The following is a 24,834-nucleotide window of genomic DNA, read 5'->3' as shown; positions in this document are numbered from 1 at the left end:
GTCCTGTAAGGGCTGAGGCTTCCGTGGACAGCGACTCCTCACACTGTCTTTCCCACACTAGAACCACGTACCGGCCATGTTGTTTTATTCTAAGTGTGTTGACACCCATTATCTCATTCAGTCTCTTTCCAACAATTCAATTCCCTGTGGATCAAAACCTCAAGACAAGTCCTCCGAATCTTTATTTACACGTGAGCACATTCAGCATGGGAGGATGAGAGAACAAGAGACAAACACTGTCGGGGAAAGCTTCTTCTGAGTGCCCCACGATTTGCAATCTGGGCCTCTGGGCTGAGCCCAGTAAACGTCAGCCTGGGTGGCAGAGGGGGCTGCCTTCTGGAAGGTTGAGCACCCACTTCGGAATGATGCAGGGCCTCAGGCAAGAGCATGGGAAGAACGGCACAGCTGGGGTGGGTCAGGGCTGGCAGGAACCCCCTTCTTCCCCAGCCAGGGGGGCACAATCACTGCCCCACCCGCTCCACACTGCACCTGGCTGCCTTCACCCCGAATGTCACCCCCATATTACTCCCTTCCTTCCCTGCCCTGTCCCCATTCTCAAATCTCTAACTAGCATAGGGGCCCGCTTTGTCTATTTTCTCATGAATGCATATATCTATTTCCTAGTACTTTGGATACCAATGAATCATTATCATTTGCAATGCTATGATCCAATTTAATATGACTATCTGTTTCTTAAATGAATGGGATTAAATATTAGCGATTGAAATTAATAGCATTGTATTTTAAACACTTTAAAGTTTAAACTTTTAAACTTTAAATATGCACAAATCCTAATGTGCCTATTTTAATGTACCTCTCTTTGTATTATTCAGAACAAACCAGGCTTCGAGAGCATAAAAAACTTTATGGAGTGGGGCTCATGAGGAAAGAGATGACCACTTGGATCTGAAATCAAGTTTCCTGACTGACAGGCACAAGGAGCTGGCCTTGGCACCCTCAGGGCAGCGGCGCGAGCGTACCATAGGCTGAAGAAGAATTGGTACTGGATGAGGAGGGTCAGGAGGAAGTACACCAACCCTTCTACTGCCATGGCAACCAGGTTCTTCCCAATCAGGTCCCACTGGAACAGATTTGAAGAGTGCTCCTCACCTGGGGATGGAGGCCACCAGAAATCGACAGGAATTAAGTCCACTTAACTGTCCCAGCTGTCCCCAAAGACCTAGTTACAACACTAGGCTCAGCTAGACTAGGCCTTATGCAAGGGATTAAGTCAGAGCCAAACCCAGGTCTCATACCGGCTCCTCAAGTGAGAGTAGGGAAGAGTAGGAACTGCCCTTGACCCCTCCTAGTCTCCTTAGCCATGGAAACGGAGGCACTCCGATTCCTTCTAGTGTCCAGGAAATCCCAGACCAACCAGGTGACCCCGGCCCCAGCCCAGGCTGCAGGTCTGTCATAGGAACTCCCACTGCAGCCCTCCCGGCCTTGGAGGATCCAGGGCCATGTGATTGCTACCCACCAAACCGGGCATAGACGTCTGTCACAGCCTGGCTCAGTGCCAGGTCAATGAGGCCCCGGCCCAGGCAGAAGTGGGGGAAGATAACGAGCAGCTTCCTCAGCACGGCACTGAGCCTGAGCAGTGTCTGAAATACAGAAAAGCAGGGCAGTCAGTGATGGAGGCCAAGCTTGGCTGCCCCTCCTGAGCGGGGTGGGGCCTGGATGCCCTCACGGACCAGGACCAGTGGAAGGCCTGCAGCCAGAGGGGATGCAGCAGCCAGACTGGCTACCGGAGGGATCTGTCAAGCAGATAGGAAGTTTTGGAATACTCACAGGAGGTGCCTCTAGCCGGCAGCCTGCTTGAGGAGCTTTCACTGCAGACTCGCTTTGACAGTACACAGGAACGCTCCAGGGCTTTTGTTACCAGGAGATGCAGCTGCTGGGAGTGTGGCCCAAGGCTCTCTCCTTTGGTACAGCTGTGAGCCACACTGGGGGCTGAGGCTCTGTCACTGGCAATATCTTAGCCTACCTTGTACCAAACGGGAGAGGGGCCCTGAGCATCTTCTAGCTCTGCTTCTCAGCCCCCACAGGACAGCTACAGCTGTCTGCACCTGTCACCAGCAGGAAAGACGGCTGGAGACTTCCCCTGGCGTCCGGGTTGAGTTGTGGGGACTTGTTTTCGGGTGGTAGAAGGTGTTTGCTGCCTTAGCCTCAAGTGTCGGTGTCAGGCAGAGGGGACGCCGGGGGGGGCGAGGCTGACCCACTCTTCTGGCCCAACCCTGCTGCACAACCTCCTTCCTCTCCAGCCTCCGAACTTTTGCTCACGTTACCCCATCTCCTTCTATCCACCCCTCCCCACGGGCCCACCCCACTACTCCTGGAAGGAACTATGCTCTCTTGCCTCTAGGCCTTTGCACTTGCAGCGTCTATTGACCATTGCTATTAGCTGGAAAGAATGCTCTTTCCCCTCCTGCTCTCTGGCAGACTCCTGCCCTTCTTTAGAAAGCTAGCTCAAATAATCCCTTCTCTCATAAGCCTTTCCAGATTCCCACGGTAAAATATCCAATCCTCTCTCACAGGACTTACCACATTGCCATGATTAATTATTTGTTTACCTGCCTATTTTCTGCACTAGTCACTGGTCCCCAGAGAACAGGAACTGGGTCCAAATCATTTTGGTGTCCTTCCTAAACACCTTACACATGATTAGTTCACAGAAGGTACCTCATTGTTTATTAAATGGGATAATAAAATCCTACTTATTCCAGGCCAGGCTCAAACTTAATTCCTCTACCAAGATCCTCTTGGCCCCCACAGTCCAGCTGTTTTGGCCCACTCTGGTCTGTAGTGTTTCATCTGTCTTGCTCCTTTGATGTTCTGCCATACAGTGCCTTATGGAATGTCACGTACTGTGGTTTATATCAGTTCCTAACTTGGTGTGCAGGTCATTTACTGACTGGAAGGGGAGTTCCTGGGGCCATGCTTGTTTATATCAGCACATTCATCACATGGTGCTTACCTAGTGGATGCCTCTGGGACCTGGGGAGCCTCCTGTGGCATCCTGGGAAATTCTGCAGCATCTATTCCACAGTTTAGGTGAAAGAAACCAGCTTTTTTTTTTTTTTATGCAGGGGAGTGGGTGTGCTCGGTAATTGTTGGCTAAATGAGTGCAGCCCGCAGGAGGGAGGATGTTTTGAGTTGCTTTAAGCTATTTAATTATTCTGAAGTAACAGGCTCGCCTAAGACTTAGTGAGCTGTGAGCCTGTGACAAAAACAGCTCTGAAGAGCAGCATTTTCAGTCTTCCAGGATGCTCTGACCATTGGCAGAGTCTGTATTCTCATCCACCTCCCTTCTGGGGTCTGACTGTGACATGGTACGTTTTTTTATCAGTCATGGGACAGATGGGGTTTTGCTTCTTGTTTAGTGGCCACAGAAAGCCTTACAAGGTCAGGGAAAGAGTCGCTCTCAGGAGGCCATTGGACTGGGTGGTTAGTGCAGGTTTGCTTTGGGTCTTCCCAGCAGCGCCCAGAGGCAGGAGTGGGGACAGGGGCCACAGGACGTCTGTGCAGATGCTCTGGCTGGTACCAACCCTCTCAACTTCAAAGACCTTCTGAGAGAGGGAAAGGCTAGAGAGGTGCTGGGGACACAGGCACACAGGAGAGCCCACCAATTCCTGGGTATGTTACCAGGACAGTCATGGCCAGGGCTCAGACACAGGGGACTGGGAGAGGGAGTGTGGAGCAAAGACAACCCTGTAGTCACAACCACGGTTTTTAGGATTCATTCTTGTCAGTTCTTTCTGGGCAAGGAGAAGTCTGGGGGTGTGAACGGGACAACTGAACTTCATAGCTCATAAAAATGAGTCACTCAGCACTCCAAATTCCTAACCCTAACCTCAGGATTAATTTTCATGTACAATAGTATATGTTACTCTGTTACAATATATGTCAGAAATTGGGAGAAAGGTTATATATGTGTTTGCTTATATGTCTCTAGAACACATAAGAAACTCATATGAAAGGTTGTCTCTGGAGAAGAGAACTAGGTGAGTGGGAAACAGGAGTAGGAAGGAGACTCTTCATTGCACGCCTTTCTGTTCTCTTTAAATTTTGAAATCACATGAATGCATTACCTCTCTCTCTCTCTGTGTGTGTGTGTGTGTGTGTGTATAAAACCTAACACCCAAAGTCCCCAAGGAAACCTTCTTGAAGAAGTAAGAAGATCTAAAAGCTTAGGATTATGAAAGGTCATTTATAACTTGCAGAAAGGGTTCAGAAAACCATGACACTCAGAGCACACAAATGAACAAGGAGCTTAAAGAAAAAAAGAAAGGAAGGAAAGAAGGGACGGAGGGAAGGATAAAGGAAAGGAAGAAGCAACATTCATTTATACACTAAGATTGTACAGACACAGTGCTTGCCTCTGGCTCTGCTTGACCATCACACTCTCCAGTATCCTAATAATCAAACAAAGAAGCTGAGAAAGTTATGCTTACCTGGTTATTCTCAAATAATTCCAAGATGAAGGTGATAGCACTGCTGTTGATGCCGATGAACAGATTAGCACAAGATAAGGCCACATAGGCTGTGCTTGGGACATCAAATAGGAAGGATGCTGGGTACATCATGGGAATGACTGCCCATCTGTGTGAAATGACACAACACAGTGGACGGAGTTCCAATTTCCGTTCCATCTACTGTACCCCTAGATATAATGCATTCCCCTCTCACATGGGGTGGTATGTTTGAACTGGTGAGAGTCCTGGGGAAACCGAAGAGATACTTCTTCCCTTGGTCTTTGCTCTTCATCTTTGAATGGAGATAACAATGCCTTTCCTGACCACCTCATGGAGTTTTTGTGAGAAGCAAAAGCTGTGAATGTACTTTGTAAATTATAAAGCCTTACATAACATAGGAGTGTTCTTCCCACTCTAGTCTGGCTCAGCAAAGCTGGGCTGAGATCCCAACAGGCTCATAGTTCATTGTAGCTGACGTGTCACAGTCACACTGGTTCCTGAATTCTCTATTTCCAAGAGAGATGAACGGAGACCATTGCTCTGGCAAGACTCTACTGGCCCCTGATAGGTAGGGCCAGGTATTATGATCTCCATTTTACAGATGAGGAAACTGAGGCCCAAGTGGGGTGAATTACTTGCCCATAGTTACATACATAGTAAGTGGTGGGCCTGGATATAAAGTTGTATGCTCTAGAATTCTACTGGACTTAATCCCTGTGTTATCCTCTGGCCCTGACCCAGAGCAGCTTTTCAGGTGCAGTCTTCCATGTGCAAATAACCCTTGGCTGGTACAGGAGTCACTGAGATGGACGGACTGGTCACAGATGAATGAGGGTCAGAGCTGAGTGAGGAAGTGGGGAGTGATGGATTCCCAGACTTTGGTCAGGTCACAGTTTGAGTGGAAGAAGATTAAGATTCAAGCCCTGTGGGGTGTCTCCATTGTACCCGAATGGATGAGTGGACTGAGCTGCAGGAATCCCTCTGTGCGTGGAGTCGGAGACAGAAGCCAGACAGATTCCTGGTCAGCAGCCGCAGACCCTGCTGGGAGCTGGAAGCTGCCTTGGCACTGCAAACCCTGGTTTTCTGTCAGAACTGCAGCCTCCTCCCCTGGCGTCCCTTTGGCAACATTAGGTAATGGCCCACACAACTCACCCGTACAGCATGAGCAGTGCGACCAGGGCTGGAAGATTGTCTGAAGAAGTGTAGGCTTTCTTCTGAAACCCGATGAAGATGCCCACCACCAGTGCAGCGCTCACAGTGTAATTCATCTTGAAGAGAGAAGAAGGGAGGGAGGCACTTAACCTCTCTGCACCTCTGCTTCCTGTTCTGCAAAATGAGGGCTGGGCCAGTCTCCTCCAGCACTTATGTTTTGGGATTCTGATTCTATTCGTCTAAACATTTCTTGGCTAGCGAACGTATGTTAAGTTGTCCTTAGTCCTCCTACCCCATGCCACCCCCACCTCCCTACACAGGAGGGGGGGTACAGTCTGTATCTTTTGAAAGAATGAATTATAAAATTCCACCTGATCTCTCCTTCTCTCCTTCCAATCAATCTCAAAGTCCTGTTGATTCTACTTTCTAAGCATGTCTCCAGAATTCAGAAAAGCTTAAAGTATAATCCTTGGCCTCACATCACTTCCTCCCTTCCCTTCGTACAGAATTAAGTCCTAAAGCCAGCAGGCTTGACAGGGAAATGTGGGCAGCCATGGTGGGGGGAGGGGAGAAGTCAGAGTGGTCCCAAGCAGAATGAGAGCCTAAGAAGGGTGAGAAGGGCATCCACGGAGGTGGACTGGTGTGCCGTGTTGGAGCCCCAGTGGGGTCAGGAGGGTGTCTTTACAGGGGGCTGATCTGTTGCGGGATATCAGAGCCAGAGCAGCACGAGGAGGACATGCGCATGGCGGAGGGAGAGGAGCGTGTCCACACAGGGGAGAGGGCGAGGGCAGAGATGGGGCTTATTACACACAGGTGTACTGCTCAGGTAAGCACATGAGTCAGGGGCAACAGAAACCAGGTTCTCACTTGTGCAGAAGGGAGTTAAAAATATGGAAAGACAGAAAACCAGAGGGAGCCTGTGGTGCTGGATTGGAACTAGTGGTTTTAGTGAGTGTTTTGTTCAGTGTATAGATAGAGAAGTATGGATGTAAATGTGTGTACGTCTGTGTATATACCTGCATATCTCACCTAGCTCTCTCCACCGAGAAGGCCTGGGACCAGTGAATATATCTAACACCGAGATCTTGGTTTTTGAGGGACATTTTCCCCTGGAAGGAACCAGAGCTCCTTGGGGGAGACAGTTGATTCCAGGGTAGGGCTGTGGGGAGGAACATCTTGCTGGGCAGAGACCTTGGAGGTACTCAACGAACGTGGGGACACAAGTCAAGAGGGCACAGGAGCCAGCTTGAAGGGGCTCCAACTGGCCAGACTGGGGGTAATCTGAGCACCAAAATCAGTTAAGAATGGTATCAGATTGTAGTCTGTTGATTAACACAGGAACCACAACTCCATACAAGCATAAATAAATACATGAATAAATGGAAAGCTTGATAACAAACAAACAGAATATTTACATAACTTCAAAGTACATCTCTCTAAACTCTTATTAATTATAAGGAAAAAAGTAACTTTACAGTGAAGAAGCTCAGCAGACACCATCTTCATCAAGTAACCGAAGTGACCATCATCAGTAATAGGACAAATTGAAATCAGAAGCTACCTGACAGGATGCAGTGAGCAGGACAGAGCATCCCTTCATGAAACTGCAGCCATGACCCGAATCCAACCATGAGGAAGCATCAGGCAAACCAAAATTAATGGACTTTCTGCAAAACAACTGGCCTATGATCTTCAAAAGCATCAAGACATGAGTGTCAAGGAAAGACTGAGAACAGTCCCAGGCTGAAGGAGACTAAGGAGTCAGGACAACTGAATGCAATGCATGATTCTGAGCTAGCTCTTTTTCTATAAAAGGCATTATTAGGGAAATTGACGAAACTTGGGTGGGGTCTGAGGATTAGATGGAAGTGATACATCAGTGCTAGTTTTCTGATGTTGACAGTTGCGTTGTGATTGTATAGGGTGAGTCCTCGTTTGTAAGAGGTACACATTGGAGGTGGCTGGGGTGTGTATGTGTATGTGTGTATGAAGGGACATCTTGTTTGGAAGTTACTCTCAAATGGGTGAGGAAAATAGTTTTGAACGGTGTTTACAACGTTTCTGTAAGTTTGTGGTTGTTTCCTAATTTAAAAGAAAAGAAAAACAGATGATATATAAAAAATAAGAACTTACAACATCGTCTATGCACTGTGTGAATGATATAAACAATGAGTATTTGTTCATTTATTCAACAATGACCCCCAGGCCAAGGTTATCTTTTCGCCACTGGCTAAGGAGGGTGCTTAGCTCCAATACCATAGCTCCTTGAGTTCAGATTCCAGGCCAGCCTTAAAATTCTAGAGCATCAGGAAGCCTGCTGGCATCACAGTCACTGTCTCCAAACCCTTCATTAGGCTGCTAAGTGTCTACTTTGCTAGTATCATCTCCCATTCAGACACCCATTCTGTCCTTCTGTCCACCAATTTCTCCTTAGGCTCAGAGATCTGTCTGTAGTCAGGCACACACATGGGTCAGCCCCAAGTGTTAATTCTATTCCTTGTCTTAGAAAAAAAAAGGTTGAATGCAAAAACCCAGCACTTTAGTAGCTTTTCGGTGCAGGTGAGCCTAGCTCCTCTCATGTTTTAAGCACAGGGCCAACTTGGGTGGCTGCAAGGGATGTTCTCATCCAAAGTGAGGTTTATGGGCTCTGACCTCCTCCCCATGTGTTCATAAGTGTTTCCTCACGTAGACAGAAGAGAGGAGGGAAGATTAGTTGGTACTGATGATTTCTGGCTTTATATTGTTAAGTGACGGCTGCTTAGTAAGTTGAGTAAGATATCTGCCATCATTATTAAAAGTCATAGTGGAAAAGGTTGTTTGTGTTGGTCTCCATCGTGATATACACTATCATCACCATGAAGTGGAGACTCGCGTTAGTCTTAGAATGCTGAGATAAAACAAAACATCTTGTTCCCCAAGACGCCTGGAATAGGCTGGAGTTAGCATCATAACAACTCCCACATTATAACCAGGCCTTCACTGTCAAGTCATTTTGACCCTGTGGCCTGTCGCAAGGTAACCCATCCTGACCCCTCTCTTCCCCCATCAATCCTGATCGTGAGAGAGGTGGTAGTCTGCTGTTGATTTGATAAATAATTTTTTCTTCATGTTCCCCCAAGTGGTAGCTAATCTAATATAGTGAAGTTCTGGTTGGGTAGGCAAAATAAGGCCACTGGGTAGGGTTCCCAGATTTAGCAAATAAAACTATAGGATGCCCAATTAAATTTGAATTTCAGACAAACAACCAATAAATTTTTTAGTGTAAGAATGCCATATTTGGGGGGGATTAGGATATACTTATACCAAAAATTGTTCATTGTTTTATCTGAAATTTAAATTGAACTGGGTGCCCCTTATTTATCTGGCAACTCTACCACAGAGCAGTTTCCAGTTTACCCCTTTGAGGGTGGGGTGGGACCTAACGAGAGGATGCAGTGTGAAGGGCCTCTTGATATCATCTCTTCAGCTCCTGGTTGTTCTCAGGAAGGCCAGCCTCAGTGCTGCAGGGCAGGGATTATCTGGTGCATCAGAAGGCCCCTTGTGCAGGGCCTACAGAGTTCCCACTCAGCGGTTGCTAAGCTGTGCCCAGCATCTTTCCCCAGCTTGGGCCCTGGCCACATCACCTTCCAGCATCCCTGGCCGTCCGAGAGCCCCACCCTGCCACGTCTCTTCAGTCAGAGCACACACAAACGCCCACCCACCTTGGGCCCACGGGGGTGAGGGAGGTGCTAGGTCCTGATACTTACGATGTCCCAGAGGAAGTTGGTCAGCCAGTAGATGGTGGGGCTCACTCCACTGACAAACTGGAGGTGCTTAGCTTTGTTCACCCTCTCCTGGATCAAGTAAAGGACAAAGCTGGCAGGGACGAAGGACATGGCAAAAATCACACAGATGGCCACCACAGCATCCACAGAAGTGGTCAGCCTGCAGAAGGACGGGAGACAGAGGGAGAGAGGGGAGGAGGAGCGGAAGCAGGAGAAGAACAAAGTCAGGCTCTCGGAAGCCCTCACCAATGCCAGGGAACCACCTCCAGAATCCCCTTCCCCAGCCTGAAGCTTGTCATCTCACTCAGCTGTGTAAATCCAACTGGGTCAAAGGCAAATGGATATCTGTGCATTTCCTGTTCTACGTTTATGTTGAATATTAAGGTCAATATCAAATATTGTCCCCTGTTAATATAAAAGTCTAGTATATTTTCTTTTTATTACATTTTCTAATTATTTGTTGATTGTGTATAGAAACGGATTTTTACATTAATCTCATGCACTGCAATGCTCTTATTAGTTCTAATAATTTGTCTATAGATGCTCTTGAATTTTTACGTAGATAGTTATAGGGTCTGTGAAAAGAAATACATTTTTAAAACAAAAATTTATCTTTATTTAAATTATCTTGTTAAATCATGCTTTCAAGAAACATCGTAACATAGGGAAATGTTACGTTATAACATAAATTTAAGTAAAAAGGGAACAGGCTGATTATACAGGATGTTGGATCTTATTCACTCTTTCCCAGATCAGATAGAAAGCATTTGGCTAAGGGGGAAAGTGTGGGCTGAAATCCAACCCGACCTTCACATACAAGCCAGGCACTCTGGTGTAAGCCAGCGCCCGCCTTGAGAAAGGAGCACCTTTTCCTAATTCCCACAGAGGCACCATATGTGCTAGTCGCTGCTCTGTTAAAATTACAAATAGCTTGATCCACACACACACTAAGATTATAACAAATTACTGGAAGGAAACACCCAAAAATGTCTAGAGGAAACACCCTAAACTGTGTTGGGTTAAAACACTAAGTTCTTAAAACTCCATTCTATAAACTTTATTTAATGAACACATACTATGTTATATACTATTTTTATAATCACAAGAGACTCCTCTCTCATATTTCATATTCAAGAGGCTTGGTAGGAGGTATGGAAACTTGGGCTAAGTGAGAATGGACATAGACTACTTTTCCTCAGTCGAGGGCCTCAGAGGGTGTCCTGAGGAAGGTCCCAAGGGCCCAGGACCCACCCAAGTTCAGCCGTGGCCCTGGGCACGTTCAGGGCACTTGGAGTATATTGGGTCCCCTAACTGCCTTCCAGAAGGAGTTTGCCTAACAAAGGCATTCTCACCAAATGTAGGCCTCGAATAAGGCAAACATGCTACAAATTGCAAAAGAGTGAGGTTTTTACTGCTAGAAGCTGAGCCTAGGCTTTAGGAAGGTAAGGATCTGTCGACATGTCCGAAGCCTGACTGTCTGGGGGAAATTACTGGAATCTAAGATAATTACTACTGGGGCGATGAAAGATTTACTGAACCTCCCAGTTCCTGGCAATCATTTTGCATACTGGAAAGGAGAGTATTTGTGTAAGCTCCAGGAGCAATGTGTTATCAAGAGCCAAAAGGGAACGGAACCAAACATATGCTTACTTTCCAAATAAATATGAGGAGGAAGAATGGCCACGCAGTTTGGCACACGAAGTCTTATGTTCGTGTGTGTGTGTGTGTGTGTGTGTGTGTGTGATTAAACAAACTTGCCATCCAGCCCAGCAGCTTCTGCTAGTGAAAATCCTCTCGGGGTGTTTAGAGTGGAGAAGGTGACTAGAAAGCTGTGCGGCCGGGGCCTCAGTAGCTTACACTGTAATTTCGGAGAGCTGCTCCTTGGTCAGGTTCAGAGGCTGGCTTACAACGGTGATGCCATACTCCTCGGGGTTCCTGTCCTCGAGCAGGCTGGCCCGTAAGATGGCGTTGTGGGCCACGTTGAGGAAGCTGACCAGGGCATGCCAGCCTTTGTTGTTAAACCACACCTAGAGGGCGGAGATGTGGCTTTGTTAGGCTCTGCTACTGCATAGGAGACTCTGCACTAACAGCAGCTGTTTAAAGAAAAAATGAGCTGCAGGAAAAAAGAATGTGAGAGGGAGGAAGGTTTTGGCCGCTGGGAGACAGTCCATGCCAGATTTAAACAGGAGGAGGGATGGAATTTAATTAAGTTGGGAAAATAAAAATACAACAACCAGCTCACATGAGTTTTTAGCTCTAGGGCAGACTGTGCAGGGCCAATACCTTAATGTTGTCTTCAGTTTCTAGATGTTTAAGGAAAGCAGACATCTCTTTAGAGGCTTCTCTGGTGAGAGGGCCCTGGAAAACCATAATAAACAACCAAGAGGTTTTTTTTTTCCCCCCTTCCCTTAGCGTTCATGATCATTTCTATTTCATGATAACTGGCAAGTTGAAAGTCCTACGAGATCTCCAGTCTGTTTACATACCCCGCTCACATTCATTAACTGGCCAAGGTCACTTAAAAATCCAACAAGGGCTTCTCCAGTGACGGGGGGAGCCGGGAGCTTTCCTCCAATGGAAATTCCTCCGTACCTGACAAGGGAGCAAGAAGTCCTCAGACCTGTGCCATGAACCATGTGTGTGTGCCTCGTGGTTGCCGGAGCTCTCAGTTTCAGTAGGAAAGTGTGTATTTTTGCAGGAATTGTCTGGCCCATCGGGAAACATAGCTCCCCTTTACAAACCAGCTTTAACATCTTCCTCACTGCCTCCAGGACTGACCCCTTCGGAGCCTGGTGTCTGCGCACCTCTCCAACCTCACCCCTCCTCAAGCCTTCCCTCCAGTGGCCCATTCCGGCCATGAAATCATTTCCAGAGCTCACAGTGGTCCAGGCTGCCTCTGTGTCTCTCTGCCTTCGCAGGGCTCCCAGTTTCCCCGGGTGCCTTTCCAGCTCATCTGTCCTATGTGATCTTCTCTTTGAGGTCTTCCCTGACTTTCTCCCACCCCTACCAGTGGTCCTTTTTCTGTGCTGCTTCTGTACTTTGCAGGTACTTCTGGTGTGCTGGACTCATCAAAACTGGTCCAGTCCTGCCATGCCTCTCTTGGTGCCTCTCACCCACCCCTGCCTTGACTCCTGCTCTAGTCCTTAACTGGATCCTAGCCTTGGGTCCCTCCCACTCTAAACTATCTTCCACACTGCTCTGGAAGTCTTCAGTAACGGTGCTCAAACACTGGCCTGGGCGTGTCACTCTCTGGCTTAAAACCCTTCAATGGCAGCATAAAAGCCAAACTCCTCAACAAACAAGATTAATTTGTTGGATAGGCAAGGCAGAGGAGAAGAACTTTATTTCTCAGGGACTCAACTCGTCCCCCCGCCTTTCTGCTTCAGCTGAGGTCCCTCACTTCCCTCTTGGGAACACTTCTAAAAGCTGAATTTCACTTTTATGGTCTAGAATTTGCCCAGGAAGTCAAGTCCACATCAGCTCTGCATTCATTCTAGAGGCCCTGTTCCTGAGGGAGCCCGTGAGGCGGGCTCCCTCCTAGATGATCCCTAGAGGATTTGCAACCTTGGGAACCGTGTGAACCTTCAGGATACCTCAGGAACGGGGTGAGTCTGGGGCTGGGCCAGACGCCCTGAGGCTTAAAAGGAATGGGCCGAGGAGTGCCAGGGCTTAGGTTACATGTGCTCTTGTTCTAAACTGTTATTTGCTCGGAGGTTTTAGAACCTCCCTGGAGTGAGAGTGCTCTGGAATTCCTCTTCAGGAACATCACCTCTCATTTATGCCCTCCAAGGAGATCTACTGCTGAGCATCTTCTGGGCCCAGGGTGTGTGTAGCCATGTATCCTCCAAGACATGTCTTATGAATTCCTGAGCACATACAGAACAGCTCATCCACATGACTTTGAGGTGTGGCTTTTTTATGTGCAATGAATTAAATAGATCACTCTGAGACTTTTATTTCTTATAAAAATAATTTCTTACCTCTGTTCATTGACCCAGTATTTGCTCTTCAAACTGAAAGCCAAAACAAATCATACAATGAATACAACAAGTATGCAGTAGTGTTAACTTTCTTCCCCAAACACTCACTGGGGTCTCCCAGTCTTCAGGGGCATTTTTTTGCATTTCCTGATGTCCAAGCAATGTGGAAACCTCCCGGGCCAGGGGCCGAGCCTGAATAAATATGTGGAGAAAGGACTGATCTTTTCCAATCCTGCCTCTCCAAGTCACATCCTGCCTGCAGGGCTTTCTGGGTGGCCTTGTTGTAAGGTCACTTGTCAGATGATCTGGACCCAGAAAATACGGCAACGACCATGCCAGCATGGAGTGAAGGCTGCAGCCCTCCCCTCTTCCACCCTGTAAGAACGAGACTTTCATAATCACCTGCACGCTTGGAGGAAGTTCTGAATTACTCCTAGCCCAAAGTTAAGAGACTGACTTCCAGTCAATCAGGGGCAAAATTACAAGATAGGAAACACGCAGATACCAACTCTAGTCCTCGTAGTTCAGCCCCATGGACTATCATTGTCATAAAGCACAAAATCCAAAATTCCATATTGCAAATTTGCTGCTGAGCACAAAGTGTGGGATGGTCGCTGTTCACTGCATTACTGAATAGAGTCTATGCAGCCTGTTTTTATTTTTGTGCTTGGACGCTGTTCTTCATTTTGCTAACTGCTGGCTCGGCACTGCCTTCTCAACAGCTGCTTTCACCATCTGCAATGTGTTGTAGTTAGCTGAGTCCATTTATCCCTTGTTGAGGGACTGAGAGGGAAAGTAACTGTAACTACTACTAAAGTTAGACAGTATGTTTTATTTTAAAGTTCCAGGGAACATGGGGCCCAGATCAGGGTCCCCTATAATCCTCTCTCCATAGCATGCTCTTGTCATACTACTTGCTCTGATGGGACTGCTGAAGCAGTCCCGGGGTGGGGCTTGTGAGAACAGCTGCAGAGCTGCATCTGAAAGGGCAGTGATACAGATGATCATTCACAGTGAGAGTGTGACAGGTGCAGTTAACCTGGGCAACCTGTGGGCTCACGCAGACTATCCCACCACCTCTCTCCGATCTTGGTCTGTTTCCTTTCTCCTTTTTGCTTCTTACTTTTCCCTCCTGCTTCTCTCTTTGTCTCTACCATTTCCCCTTACTCTCCTTCCTCCCTTCCAACGTCACCTCTGTTTTTTTAACTAATTAAAATATGAGGCACCTCTGGTTTTTAACTAATTAAAATATGAGGCTGTATTTTGGACAAATTCTATACTTTCTTATTTTACTTGTAATAGTGCATGGCTTAAACGTTAACTGCTTGTCCTAAACAAAGCAAGATTAATCATAAGTTGCATTCGACTTGTATACGCCCCCATTGCTTTTTCTATTGGATGAGGCTCTCAAATTAGGAAAAAGAAAAAATTCCACTGCCCTGATTGTTGATAAATCATGAGAGGAAATTATCTTCTGTCCCTAGTCAATATTTCCCACAGGGAGCCAGGATGAAAAGTATAGAAAGGTCTCTTCTTACCTGCTTCGTATAAGAGCAGGATACGTTTTTACCAAGAAGTCGGAGATGTTCCTATCTGTAAGGTCTTGTAGAATTTCAGTGCTGCGCTGTATTCTCTGAGGCAATGAGATATCTGCATTAATTACCTCGGAATTTGAGGTGAAACTTCTTGTTCTTTTCCAAAAATTATTTATAGACTCAGCTACTGGGAAAATACTAAGTAAGGCACTGGCATCTCCCCAGTTCCCATAGCAATGATGTGGGAGTCACCTTCGAACCCTCTCTTTTCTTTATTCCACTGATGACACAGGACAGTTCTCACTTCAAAATAAATCTCCAGTCCATCAGCATCTCTCCAGTTCTACCACTATTATCCTAAACCAAGCCTCCATCTACATGTCACCTGGACCTCTACAGACCCTTCCAAACTGGTCTCTGGTTCCACCGTGGCCCTGCACAATGCATTCTCCATTCATTAGCCAGACTGAGCTTAACAATATCAATCAGAACATCCCATTTGCCTTGCTTACCACACTCCAGCAAACCCTAGGATCAGATCCAAATTCATTACCAAGGCTGAGCTCACCTGCTGCTACCCACCCCCCCACTTCTGTTCCCTGTTTCTCAAATGCACACCTCTCATTCCTGCTGTAGTTTTGCCCTTGGCAGCAGCTCCCTCTGCCTGGAATGTTCTCCCTGGACAACCTCTCATGGCTAACTTGTTATCATTCAAATCTCAGCCCAAAGTTTATTCCTCAGAGAAGCATTTTCTATTTCTAGTCACATACTGTAGTATTGTCTTCACATCTTCATCTCTACCTGAAATTTTCTTTCCAATTAAACTGTTTACTCGTTTTCATCTGCTACCCCCTTTTGGATACAAATTCTGTGAGAGCCAGGACTTTTTCTGACTTGTTAGCTGTTGTGTCCCCAGCCCCGAGAATAGTACCTGGCATATAGCTGGCACCATAAATTTTGACATGAATGAAAGAATTCAAACAGTGCATTACAATTTACAAATCACTTTCAGAATACACCTAGAAGAACTCCGAGTTAATCAAAAGATTTTAGAGAATTCAAAAGTGCATGAGTCCTGGTGTGATTCTGTCCTGCGCGACTGTTCCCTGGAACAGTAGTCTTTTATCTCCGTCCACCTTCTCTCCCACCTAAGTGCATGCCATCAACCCATGGAAGATTCGATGGACATGGACATGAGCCCTCTGAGGCCCCAGAACTATCTTTTTCGTTGTTAACTAAAGGCCAACAAAGATGATCACTTTAAGGTGGATAATGATGGAAATGAGCACCTGTTATCTTCAAGAACGGTCAGTTTAGGGGCTGGTGCAAAGGATGAATTGCACATCATCAAAGCAGAGGTGATGAATTATGAAGGCAGTCCAATCAAAGCAACACTGGCAACTTTGAAAATGTCTGTGCAGCCAACAGTTTCCCTTGGGGGCTTTGAAATAACACCACCTGTGGTCTTACAGTTGAAGTGTGGCTCAGGGCCTGTGCATATTAGTGGACAGCACTTAGTAGCTGTGGAGGAAGATGCAGAGTCGGACGATGAAGAGGAGGAGGACGTGGCACTCTTAAGTAAGTCTGGAAAGCGTCTGCCCCTGGAAGTGGTAGCAAGTTTCCACAGAAAAAAGTAAAACTTGTTGCTGATGAAGATGAAGATGATCATGAAGATGACGATGATGATGATGAAGATGATGATGACTTTGATGATGAGGAAGCTGAAGAAAAAGCTCCAGTAAAGTAATCTGTACAAGATATTCCAGCCAAAAATGCACAAAAATCAAACCAGAATGGAAAAGACTCAAGACCATCAACACCAAGATCAAAAAGTCAAGAATCCTTCAAAAAACAGGAAAAAACTTCTAAAACACCGAAAGGACCTAGCTCTGTAGAAGACATTGAAGCAAAAATGCAAGCAAGTATAGAAAAAGAGCATTGAACAATCCTTGGCACTACTGGTAAATTAAGCCCAAAGATGGGGAGAGGGGAAAAGGAGAGACAAATATAGTCCAAACTGAGTATCATCAACAATCCAGACTGAAGTCTTCTATTTTCATCTCAGTCCCCTTATTGATTTGCCCCCTTCCAGGCTGGAAGCAATCTCTTGATCTCCTAAAACACTTTCTTTTGACTGCTGTGATTCAGTGGACCTTATACTTTGCTTTCTATTACTTGTGGATTTGCCTCACCTCTTTGACCATGTTTTAATCACCTTTGTATCTCCCTAGCTGCTCAGTAAGTATTTGAATCAAAAAAAAAAAAAAAAAAAAGTGCATGAGTTTGGCCACCAGGTGGCAATATCACTTTAAATTTGGGAATACATAGCGTTTAGTTTCTGGTGAACCATGAACTTGCGGTATCAAGGGTGCCACCCAGAGGCAGCCGAGGAAATTTCTGGCAGTGTTACACCACCATCATCACAGTATTCTTTTCATTTTTCGTGGTTTCTGTCTTTCCCGCCCCTTTCTCATTTTACTCCCTTCTTCAGTTCACTTTCTTCACCTTGTTCCTCTCTAACACTAGGAGGAGAACTAGCATCTCCTGAATGCTCACTGTGTGCCGGGGAACAGCGTTAAATGCTCTACATTATCTGCCTTAATCCTTATATCCTGTGAAAGAAGAACTGTTGCCTTCGTTTATAGACAGAGAAACTGAGGTTCAGAAAGGTTAGCTAACTTGCACCAGGCTAGAGCTTGTGGGTGGTTGACCTAGGATTTGAATCTGCATCTGTCTGACTCCACAGCCTTGCTCTTTTCACTCCGTCACCTGCTTCTCAAGCTGAAAATGGCAACCACGTGAACTGCCAGGCTCCCCTGGTGGAATCTAGGCTGGAACAATGGGTGGTGCCTGGGAATTTATGACAAAATATTTTCTAAAAGTTCTGTCAAATGAGATCCTCCTACAACTTTATCTCTGTGTATCCCAGAAGTCAGGGATGGAGCCCCTCCCCCTCAGGACCCAACACCATTCAAAGAATATGTTAGGACAGGAGGGGACCCTAGAGAAGACCACAGCCACCATCCCATTTTCCAGATGAGGACGATTTACCATCTCTGAAGCAAACTCATATTCTCTGGTCTTATTCCAGGCAAATGGGGGAGTGTGTGTGAGTGAGTGTGGTGGGTGGGTGTGAACATAAGTGTGTGTGTATGTGTGAAGGAGAGAGACACTCACACACACACAGAGCAGCTTCTGTGCAGATGCCTGACGCAGATGCTCCCAAGAGAAGCATGAATGATAGTGAGGAGAGGCAGGAGTGACAGAAAATCACAGGAACTGATTTGCTTTTTACCAGGCTTTGGCTGAAAGTCTTTTACATTTTTTCCTCAGGGACCAAGGACTAACCACTGAAAATACATTTCTAAGTGAGGCAGTGAGCCTTAAAGTCAGGATTCACTGAGGAATGAGTCCCCTCACAGCTATGCTTGGCCTTTCCTCCCTGTTCCAGCCAAGGGCTCACTACACAGGGTCACAGCCTCGGTGCCCTGCCACTGGATGTATTTGAGTAGAAGCAGCCACAGGGGCCCTCCGCAAACCCAACAGAAGCAGAGCGTCCTCTGGGGTACCGAGAATTGGGACAAGCCCCTAAGTCCCTCTTTTGGGATCCCTGTGATGCTGTAGTGGCTGAGTTATGATTCAAAGAGAAAATATATTGCTTGAGAAATAGAAAGGTACATGCTTTTAGCATAAAAAAGGGAAAGGTAGGATGTTCATAAACATGGAATCATTTATATACAAGCCAGCAACTGTGACTGACGCTGTGGCAAAATTCAGTTGTCCCCCATTACCGCTCTGCCCCCTGCCGTTTGCCACAGGAATAGACTTTTTTGTTGGGTACAAGGACACCCAGAATAAAGACGACAGTTCCCAGGCTCCTGTGATGTTCCGTTCTGGCCAATGATGTACACATGAAAGTGCCTCTGTGGTAGCTTCTGGAAATCTTCCTTAAAGGTAGTGTATTCACACACTTCGCCCTCCCTTTTTCTTCATCCCTTCTTCCATCTGCTGCCTGGAAAGTAGATTCTGCCATCTTGGCCAAGGAGGCTGACTTGTTTACCAGAAAGGAGGGAGTGACAAAACAGACCACCATGGACCACCCACATAAACTTTTACATGAGAAAGAAACGAGCTGTGTCATATTTTATCCACAGTTAGTTTGAGGTTGTCATCACTTGAGTTGAAACTATTTCTAAATAATAGTTTCTTTATCTCACTGCATTCTCATAATAATGCTGAAAAATAAGTGCAGTTATCCCCAATTTATAGGTGAAGAAATTAAGGCTCAGAGAGGCCAAGTAACCCACCCATGGCTCTCTGATGCCAATGCCGGTGCTCGCCCCACCTGCCACACTGCCTCATGGGGAGTCGTTCATTCACTGGCAAATCATGAGAGAGGACCACATAGGACCCAGCTCTGTGCAAGTCAGCTGGGAGTCCTGTTATCAGCCTGAGACAAGGTGAGACTTCTCTGGCCCCATTCACTGTCTCTGAAACCCCTGGAGCGGCTCACTGTGATACATTCTGGCATTCAGAACTCCTGAGAGAGGAGGCTGCTCAGAGCCAAGATTGTTGTTATCCCTGCAAAACACAGGTCGCTAGCTGTGTGTGTGTGTGTGTGTGTGTGTGTGTGTGTGTGTGTGTGTGTGTGTGTGTGTGTGTGTGTGTGTTAATTACACAGCACATGGAGAGTTTCTTAATTAAAATTGTAAGTGTGCATTTGAAGGGACACTACAACACTGTTGATAACAGAAAAACTGGAAGCCCACATGTCCAACAATGAGAGAGTAGTTAACTAAATTAAAGTAAATCCAAACAGTAGGATAGTGTGCAGGCATTAAAAATGATACTGTAAATGTATATTTATTGACATGGCCATATGTTCATGATATGTTGTTAAGTGAAAATAGCAGGTTTCAGGACAGCATTTTGAATATAATCCTGTCTGAATGGATAAAAACTAAATGTTATTGGTGGTTATCACCAAGTGATGGGGTAATTTTTTTTTGTTCTGACTTGTCTGTGTTTTCTAATTTTTCTATAGTGATCATGCCTGATGTGTAATTTTCTCAATACTTAAAGATATTTTCTTACTAGATTGAATGGGGAGTGTCTGGTGGAAATGAAGCTTTTGGTCAGTGGCTTCCTCCAGGAGGTAAGGACCTGGAGCCTCATTTAGTCCTTCACTCAGGCGTCAGTTTGAAAACGTTAGTTGGCTAGAAACTCAGGAGGCGCAATGGCTGTGGTCACAGACAGGCTCAGGGCCCTAGCAGCCCCTGGAGGGGGAGGTACCTGAGGGGGTGGGAGCCCCCCTGCGCCCTCAGGGCACTCGGGGAGCATGGTGAGCTTCTCTCTGGTGCTGCACCTGCAGGAAGGCGAGGGGTGGTCTGCTGTCCATATCTGCTTCTGGAGCAGGTGGCTGACATCCGGGGACACAGAGGGAGTCTTCCAGGGGGTTGAATTGCCACAGGGGAACTCCCTCATGGAAGACAAGAACATATTCCACAATCAGCTTCAAGGTTGATAAAAATTCCTCAAAATGAGAAATAGTGCCCAACCCTCTCCTTCTGAGCCTTTCCTCCTCCTCGGACCCATGCATTTTCTTCTACTCTTGGAGGTTGGTTTCTGCTCAAGAAAAAAATCAAGACTAGAATTTTATTGATTCACTAGATGTGGGTGGGGCTGGGAAAAATTATCTAGCTTGTGGATGGCTTAATCTCCCTTTTATCTGCTGGCAGCTCTCGCCGTTTAGAGAACAAATACAAGAGGTTTTGAAATTAATCTATTTTGGTCCTTATCAATAACTCTGAAAAAGACTGGATGAGAGAAGCAGTTAAAATTACATTGAACGTTTTGAATTCTTGGTGGATTTCAACTGCCCTCTAGAACTCTCTTCTCCACACTTAAAGCAGTAATTGAAAGTTGGCCATATAGGTAACTAACGCCATTCTAGGTCCAATCACACAAGGGCACATCCCCCATCTGCCCCCCTTCTCCGTTCAGATTCCTTTCAGATAAGTTGTGAGTAGCATATGTCAACTCAGCATGGTACTTTTATATGGAGAACTATAGAAATACAGAGCTGTCCCGTGGTGCAGGGGCTTCCTGAGGGGCAGGGAACACCCTCGCACAGAGGTGTTGATGGAGAGGCCGGGTGAGTGCTGCTCAGGGGTATGGTGGTGTTCGTGTAATACACAGCAGGACTGAGATGGGGCCTCTCCCAACCCTGCCATCCCAGGCCCCCACCATCAGGGTCTCCCAGGGCAGCTGCTGGTGTTAGGGCAGGGGTGCGCAGGGACTTACGGAAGCCACTCTTCCTTCAGGCAGCGGTTGCCAAAGCCTGGCTTATTCACGAGGACGTCTGCAAGTACCATGAGCCGCTCACTGTCCGGCTGGTCCATGCTAGACAGAGTGAGAGGGGCTTACTCGATGGGCATGTGACTGGGGCAGAGGGACAAAGTAGCCAACATGCAACGCAGCAAATGCCTGTTGAACGGCTACTACATGCCTGGCATGTGAGCAAGGCAAAGGATTCTGCCTTGAGGTGGCTATAGTCTCCTGAGAAGGGGGGTAGGCTATTGGAACACACCAGTGGTCTGATTCCGTATCAGGTCTGCACTTCAAAAAATGGAGCTTCAACCCACTCATCCAACCTTTGCGTTCTCTTTCCTTCCTCCTGGCAGTCTTGCGTGTCCACTTGGGGGTCACCTTTCCCAAGTGGCAGACTCATTAATTTCCTTTCTGAGGGCAGCCTGAGGACCACTATCATGCTGGTGACTGTCCCAGAGAGTGGGAAGGTCAGGGCCGCACCAAGCAGCAGGTGACCCAGGAGCCCCACAACCCAAGGAGGTGGATGATGACATCTGAGGATGAGTCTACACACCTGAAGAAGGTATACTGCTGCCCATATATCCAGGGGTGAAGGGTCAAAGCAGGATATTCGCCAAAAGGAGGGATGATGATGGAAAGCATCAGAGCCAGAAACACAAAAGTGGCCGGGAGCACAATCTGTGGGAAAATAAACATGGTAACTTGGGCTGTGGTATGTGGTATGTTACACATACACACATACACATACACACACACACACACACACTCTTTTAAACATTTATCCAGCAGCCTCATAACTGGGCCCTGATGGAGAAGGTCAGTCTTCTGGGGAACATGATGGGAGGATGTGCAAAGGCAGGTTGTGAAGGAGAACACAGAATGTTCTGGTAACCTTTGAAGGGTGGTTGAAGCAGGTCAACACTGAACCCTGAAGTAGGCCAATGCTCAGCCAGAGGTGAACCAGAGTTTCTGTTTCTGAACAAAAAGTATAAAAAGAAAAAGCGGACAATGACCTTGATATGCAAGGTCACTGCAAAAAAAATGAATGAAAACATGACTTCACCCTCCCCTATAAAAATAAAAGCAGTATTAACATATCCACTCTTATTCTATTTTCTCTGCTACGTGAGGTAGAGTACTTACAAAGAAGCTTTGTGTTACCAAAAAGAAACAAAGGTTGGCAGGGAGGAAACAAAGCTGACAGAACTCAAAGAGGGTGCCCATCGCAGTGTCTGACCCCATGTGCACCAGAAAGCCTGAGAGAGGATGGGGAGGCTGGGAGAGGTTTGGTAGGCGTGACCACCAACAAACAGGCACAGCCAAAGACTGCAGTAATACCTGGGCCAGGAAGTCTTTGTAGCTGCGGACAGTGTGGTGGAACCGCTTGACCAGCAGCGCCTGCACGTGCTGGAGGGCCAGCTGCACTCCCGTGTTAAGTTGGCTGTGCCCATCCTGCTCCGGGGGAGCAGCGGGCTCCGTGGGGTGGCCGTCGGAGCCCTGTGGAGTCTGTCTGGCCTTGCTGCTAGAACCCAAACAGGGGTGTTGAAGACTGATGTTTTCTCTTTTCTGCTGAGTGCCGCCTGGTTTGGGAGATGGAATTAATAGTTTAGAAAAACATTCACAAGATCATTGTTTTCTTACTGTGTAAATTTTCCCTTCATTTAAGTCAGCAACAAAATATCAGGCCAGGAAGGTTAATAAACTTTTTAAAATTCTATTTTCTGATATAAAACATCTATAGACAGGGCTTCCCTGGTGGCGCAGTGGTTGAGAATCTGCCTGCTGATGCAGGGGACACGGGTTCGAGCCCTGGTCTGGGAGGATCCCACATGCCGCGGAGCAACTAGGCCCGTGAGCCACAACTGCTGAGCCTGCGCGTCTGGAGCCTGTGCTCCGCAACAAGAGAGGCTGCGATAGTGAGAGGCACGCGCACCGCGATGAAGAGTGGCCCCCGCTTGCCGCAACTAGAGAAAGCCCTCGCACAGAAACGAAGACCCAACACAGCAAAAATAAATAAATAAATTAATAAACTCCTACCCCCAACATCTTCTTAAAAAAAATATATATATATATAAAAAACAAAAAAACAAAAAAACATCTATAGACAGAATTGCCTGAAATTGTTTTAAAATTCTCTACAGTCGTTAAAGGGAACAAGACAGAGAGGTCTGACACATATAAGTAAAAAAAAAAAAACAAAAAACAAAGGTGCAGAACAATATGTGTAATAAGACCATATTTGTGTTAGCATATTTATCATATGCAAAGAAACATATTTTATGTATACACATACACCCACAATGTGTACACATGTGCAAAGCTCTGAAAGAATACCTGTCAATTGTTAAAAAAGGTTACAGCTTCAGGGGCAGAGCTGGAAAAGGGCATGGGATGAAGTGGGAAGGGTTAGTGTTTTTTGTACTATTTGAATTTAACAACAAAATATATTCATGTATAACCTGTGTACATAAAAAAAGTAAAAGTCACAGTTGATTTGGTTCTTTCTAAATTTTTAGAGGTCACCGAGAAGTAGTGGAAAGAGCAATGACTAGGAGTTAGGAGACCTGGGTTTGAATCCTGACTCTTACTAGATGTTCAAATTTGGCTAAGTGACTCAACCTGTCTGAATCTGAGTTTTCTCATCTGTAAAATGAAAACAAGAAAAAGGTTTTCATGAAGATTAAATGAGCTAACACACATAAATGTGTTTTATAAACCATTTTAAGTCATCTGTTATGTTGAAGCTATAGTTTATCATCACTGAGTAATATTTATTTGCAGAATATGTTGTTGGACATAGAGGGCCTAGAGGATGGCTAGTTGCCCCTAGCTGCTTTCTCCTAAAGTCTCCCAGGACAAGGGCAGCTGCAAAGGGAGCTGGGTCAGCTGAGTCATCCTTTCAGCTAATGTTCACGGGCACCTGCAGTGTACCAAGCCTGCTACTCAGAGGGTGGAGAACTTCTGCAGGCTCATTGACTACCTGGCACCAGAGTCCCATCTCCACGTCCTTTCTCTTGATCTGGGCTCAGATCTGATGTCTGTTGTGGATGGCCCTCCCTCTGGTAGGATTGCTGCTGCCTGTCCTCGTGTCTATCCTCTGAGCTTTGCTCTCTCCCTGATGCCCCAACCAGACTGCAGTCCACGGTCCAGACCAGAGTTGAGGGCTTCAGGTCTGTTTGTCTCTGGCTTTCTGCTGCCCTCCAGAGGCCACTGGCAGTGAGCCACCCTTCAGAAATGGCTTGGACCCTCTTGGTACCATGTAATGTATGACTCCATAGACAGCCACAGGCTCCTTCAGACTCTGAAGACAAGATCAGAAAAATGCCATCCTCTAAAATGGAGCCTATTCAAAACAAATACAATTAGCCACCTGAAAAATGGGAGACAGTGGGAGTGTATAACTGAGGGTCCTAGATTTGAGAGCTGAGACCAGGGAATAATAAGACTCAAAAGCCTGTGTGACTTTAAGGCAAGTCATCCAACTTACATGAGCTCAGTTTCCCCAGATGGGGTCAATCCCTGCCCTACCAGCCTCACGAGGTTATAGTGACAATCAAATAAAACAACGGATACTTAGCCCTTTGTAAAGTATAAATTAGGG

At 46.4% G+C, this 24,834-nt stretch overlaps 1 protein-coding gene and 1 pseudogene across 1 annotated transcript in view; one reads left to right on the top strand and one right to left on the bottom strand.

Moving 5' to 3' along the window:
* The window catches only part of ABCA4 (ATP binding cassette subfamily A member 4), a 138,756-nt gene that overhangs the window by 15,483 nt on the left and 98,439 nt on the right, over window positions 1-24,834 (bottom strand). Inside the window, exons 27-40 of the mRNA XM_060302615.1 lie at window positions 22,572-22,813; window positions 21,787-21,911; window positions 21,207-21,305; window positions 20,196-20,382; window positions 14,907-15,001; window positions 13,369-13,401; window positions 11,875-11,980; window positions 11,672-11,746; window positions 11,246-11,415; window positions 9,371-9,548; window positions 5,625-5,740; window positions 4,452-4,599; window positions 1,478-1,601; window positions 981-1,110 (exon numbers count right to left, since the gene is read on the bottom strand). Coding sequence (XP_060158598.1) covers window positions 981-1,110; window positions 1,478-1,601; window positions 4,452-4,599; window positions 5,625-5,740; window positions 9,371-9,548; window positions 11,246-11,415; window positions 11,672-11,746; window positions 11,875-11,980; window positions 13,369-13,401; window positions 14,907-15,001; window positions 20,196-20,382; window positions 21,207-21,305; window positions 21,787-21,911; window positions 22,572-22,813 — 1,828 coding nt within the window. The remainder of the gene's footprint in view (window positions 1-980; window positions 1,111-1,477; window positions 1,602-4,451; window positions 4,600-5,624; window positions 5,741-9,370; window positions 9,549-11,245; window positions 11,416-11,671; window positions 11,747-11,874; window positions 11,981-13,368; window positions 13,402-14,906; window positions 15,002-20,195; window positions 20,383-21,206; window positions 21,306-21,786; window positions 21,912-22,571; window positions 22,814-24,834) is intronic.
* On the top strand, window positions 16,073-16,917 carry LOC115859599 (nucleophosmin-like; annotated as a pseudogene).

The sequence above is a fragment of the Globicephala melas genome, chromosome 1, assembly GCF_963455315.2.
Source record: "Globicephala melas chromosome 1, mGloMel1.2, whole genome shotgun sequence".
Lineage (NCBI taxonomy): Eukaryota > Metazoa > Chordata > Mammalia > Artiodactyla > Delphinidae > Globicephala > Globicephala melas.
Note: the sequence above shows the minus strand (reverse complement) of the source record. Positions and strands in the feature narration are given on the sequence as shown.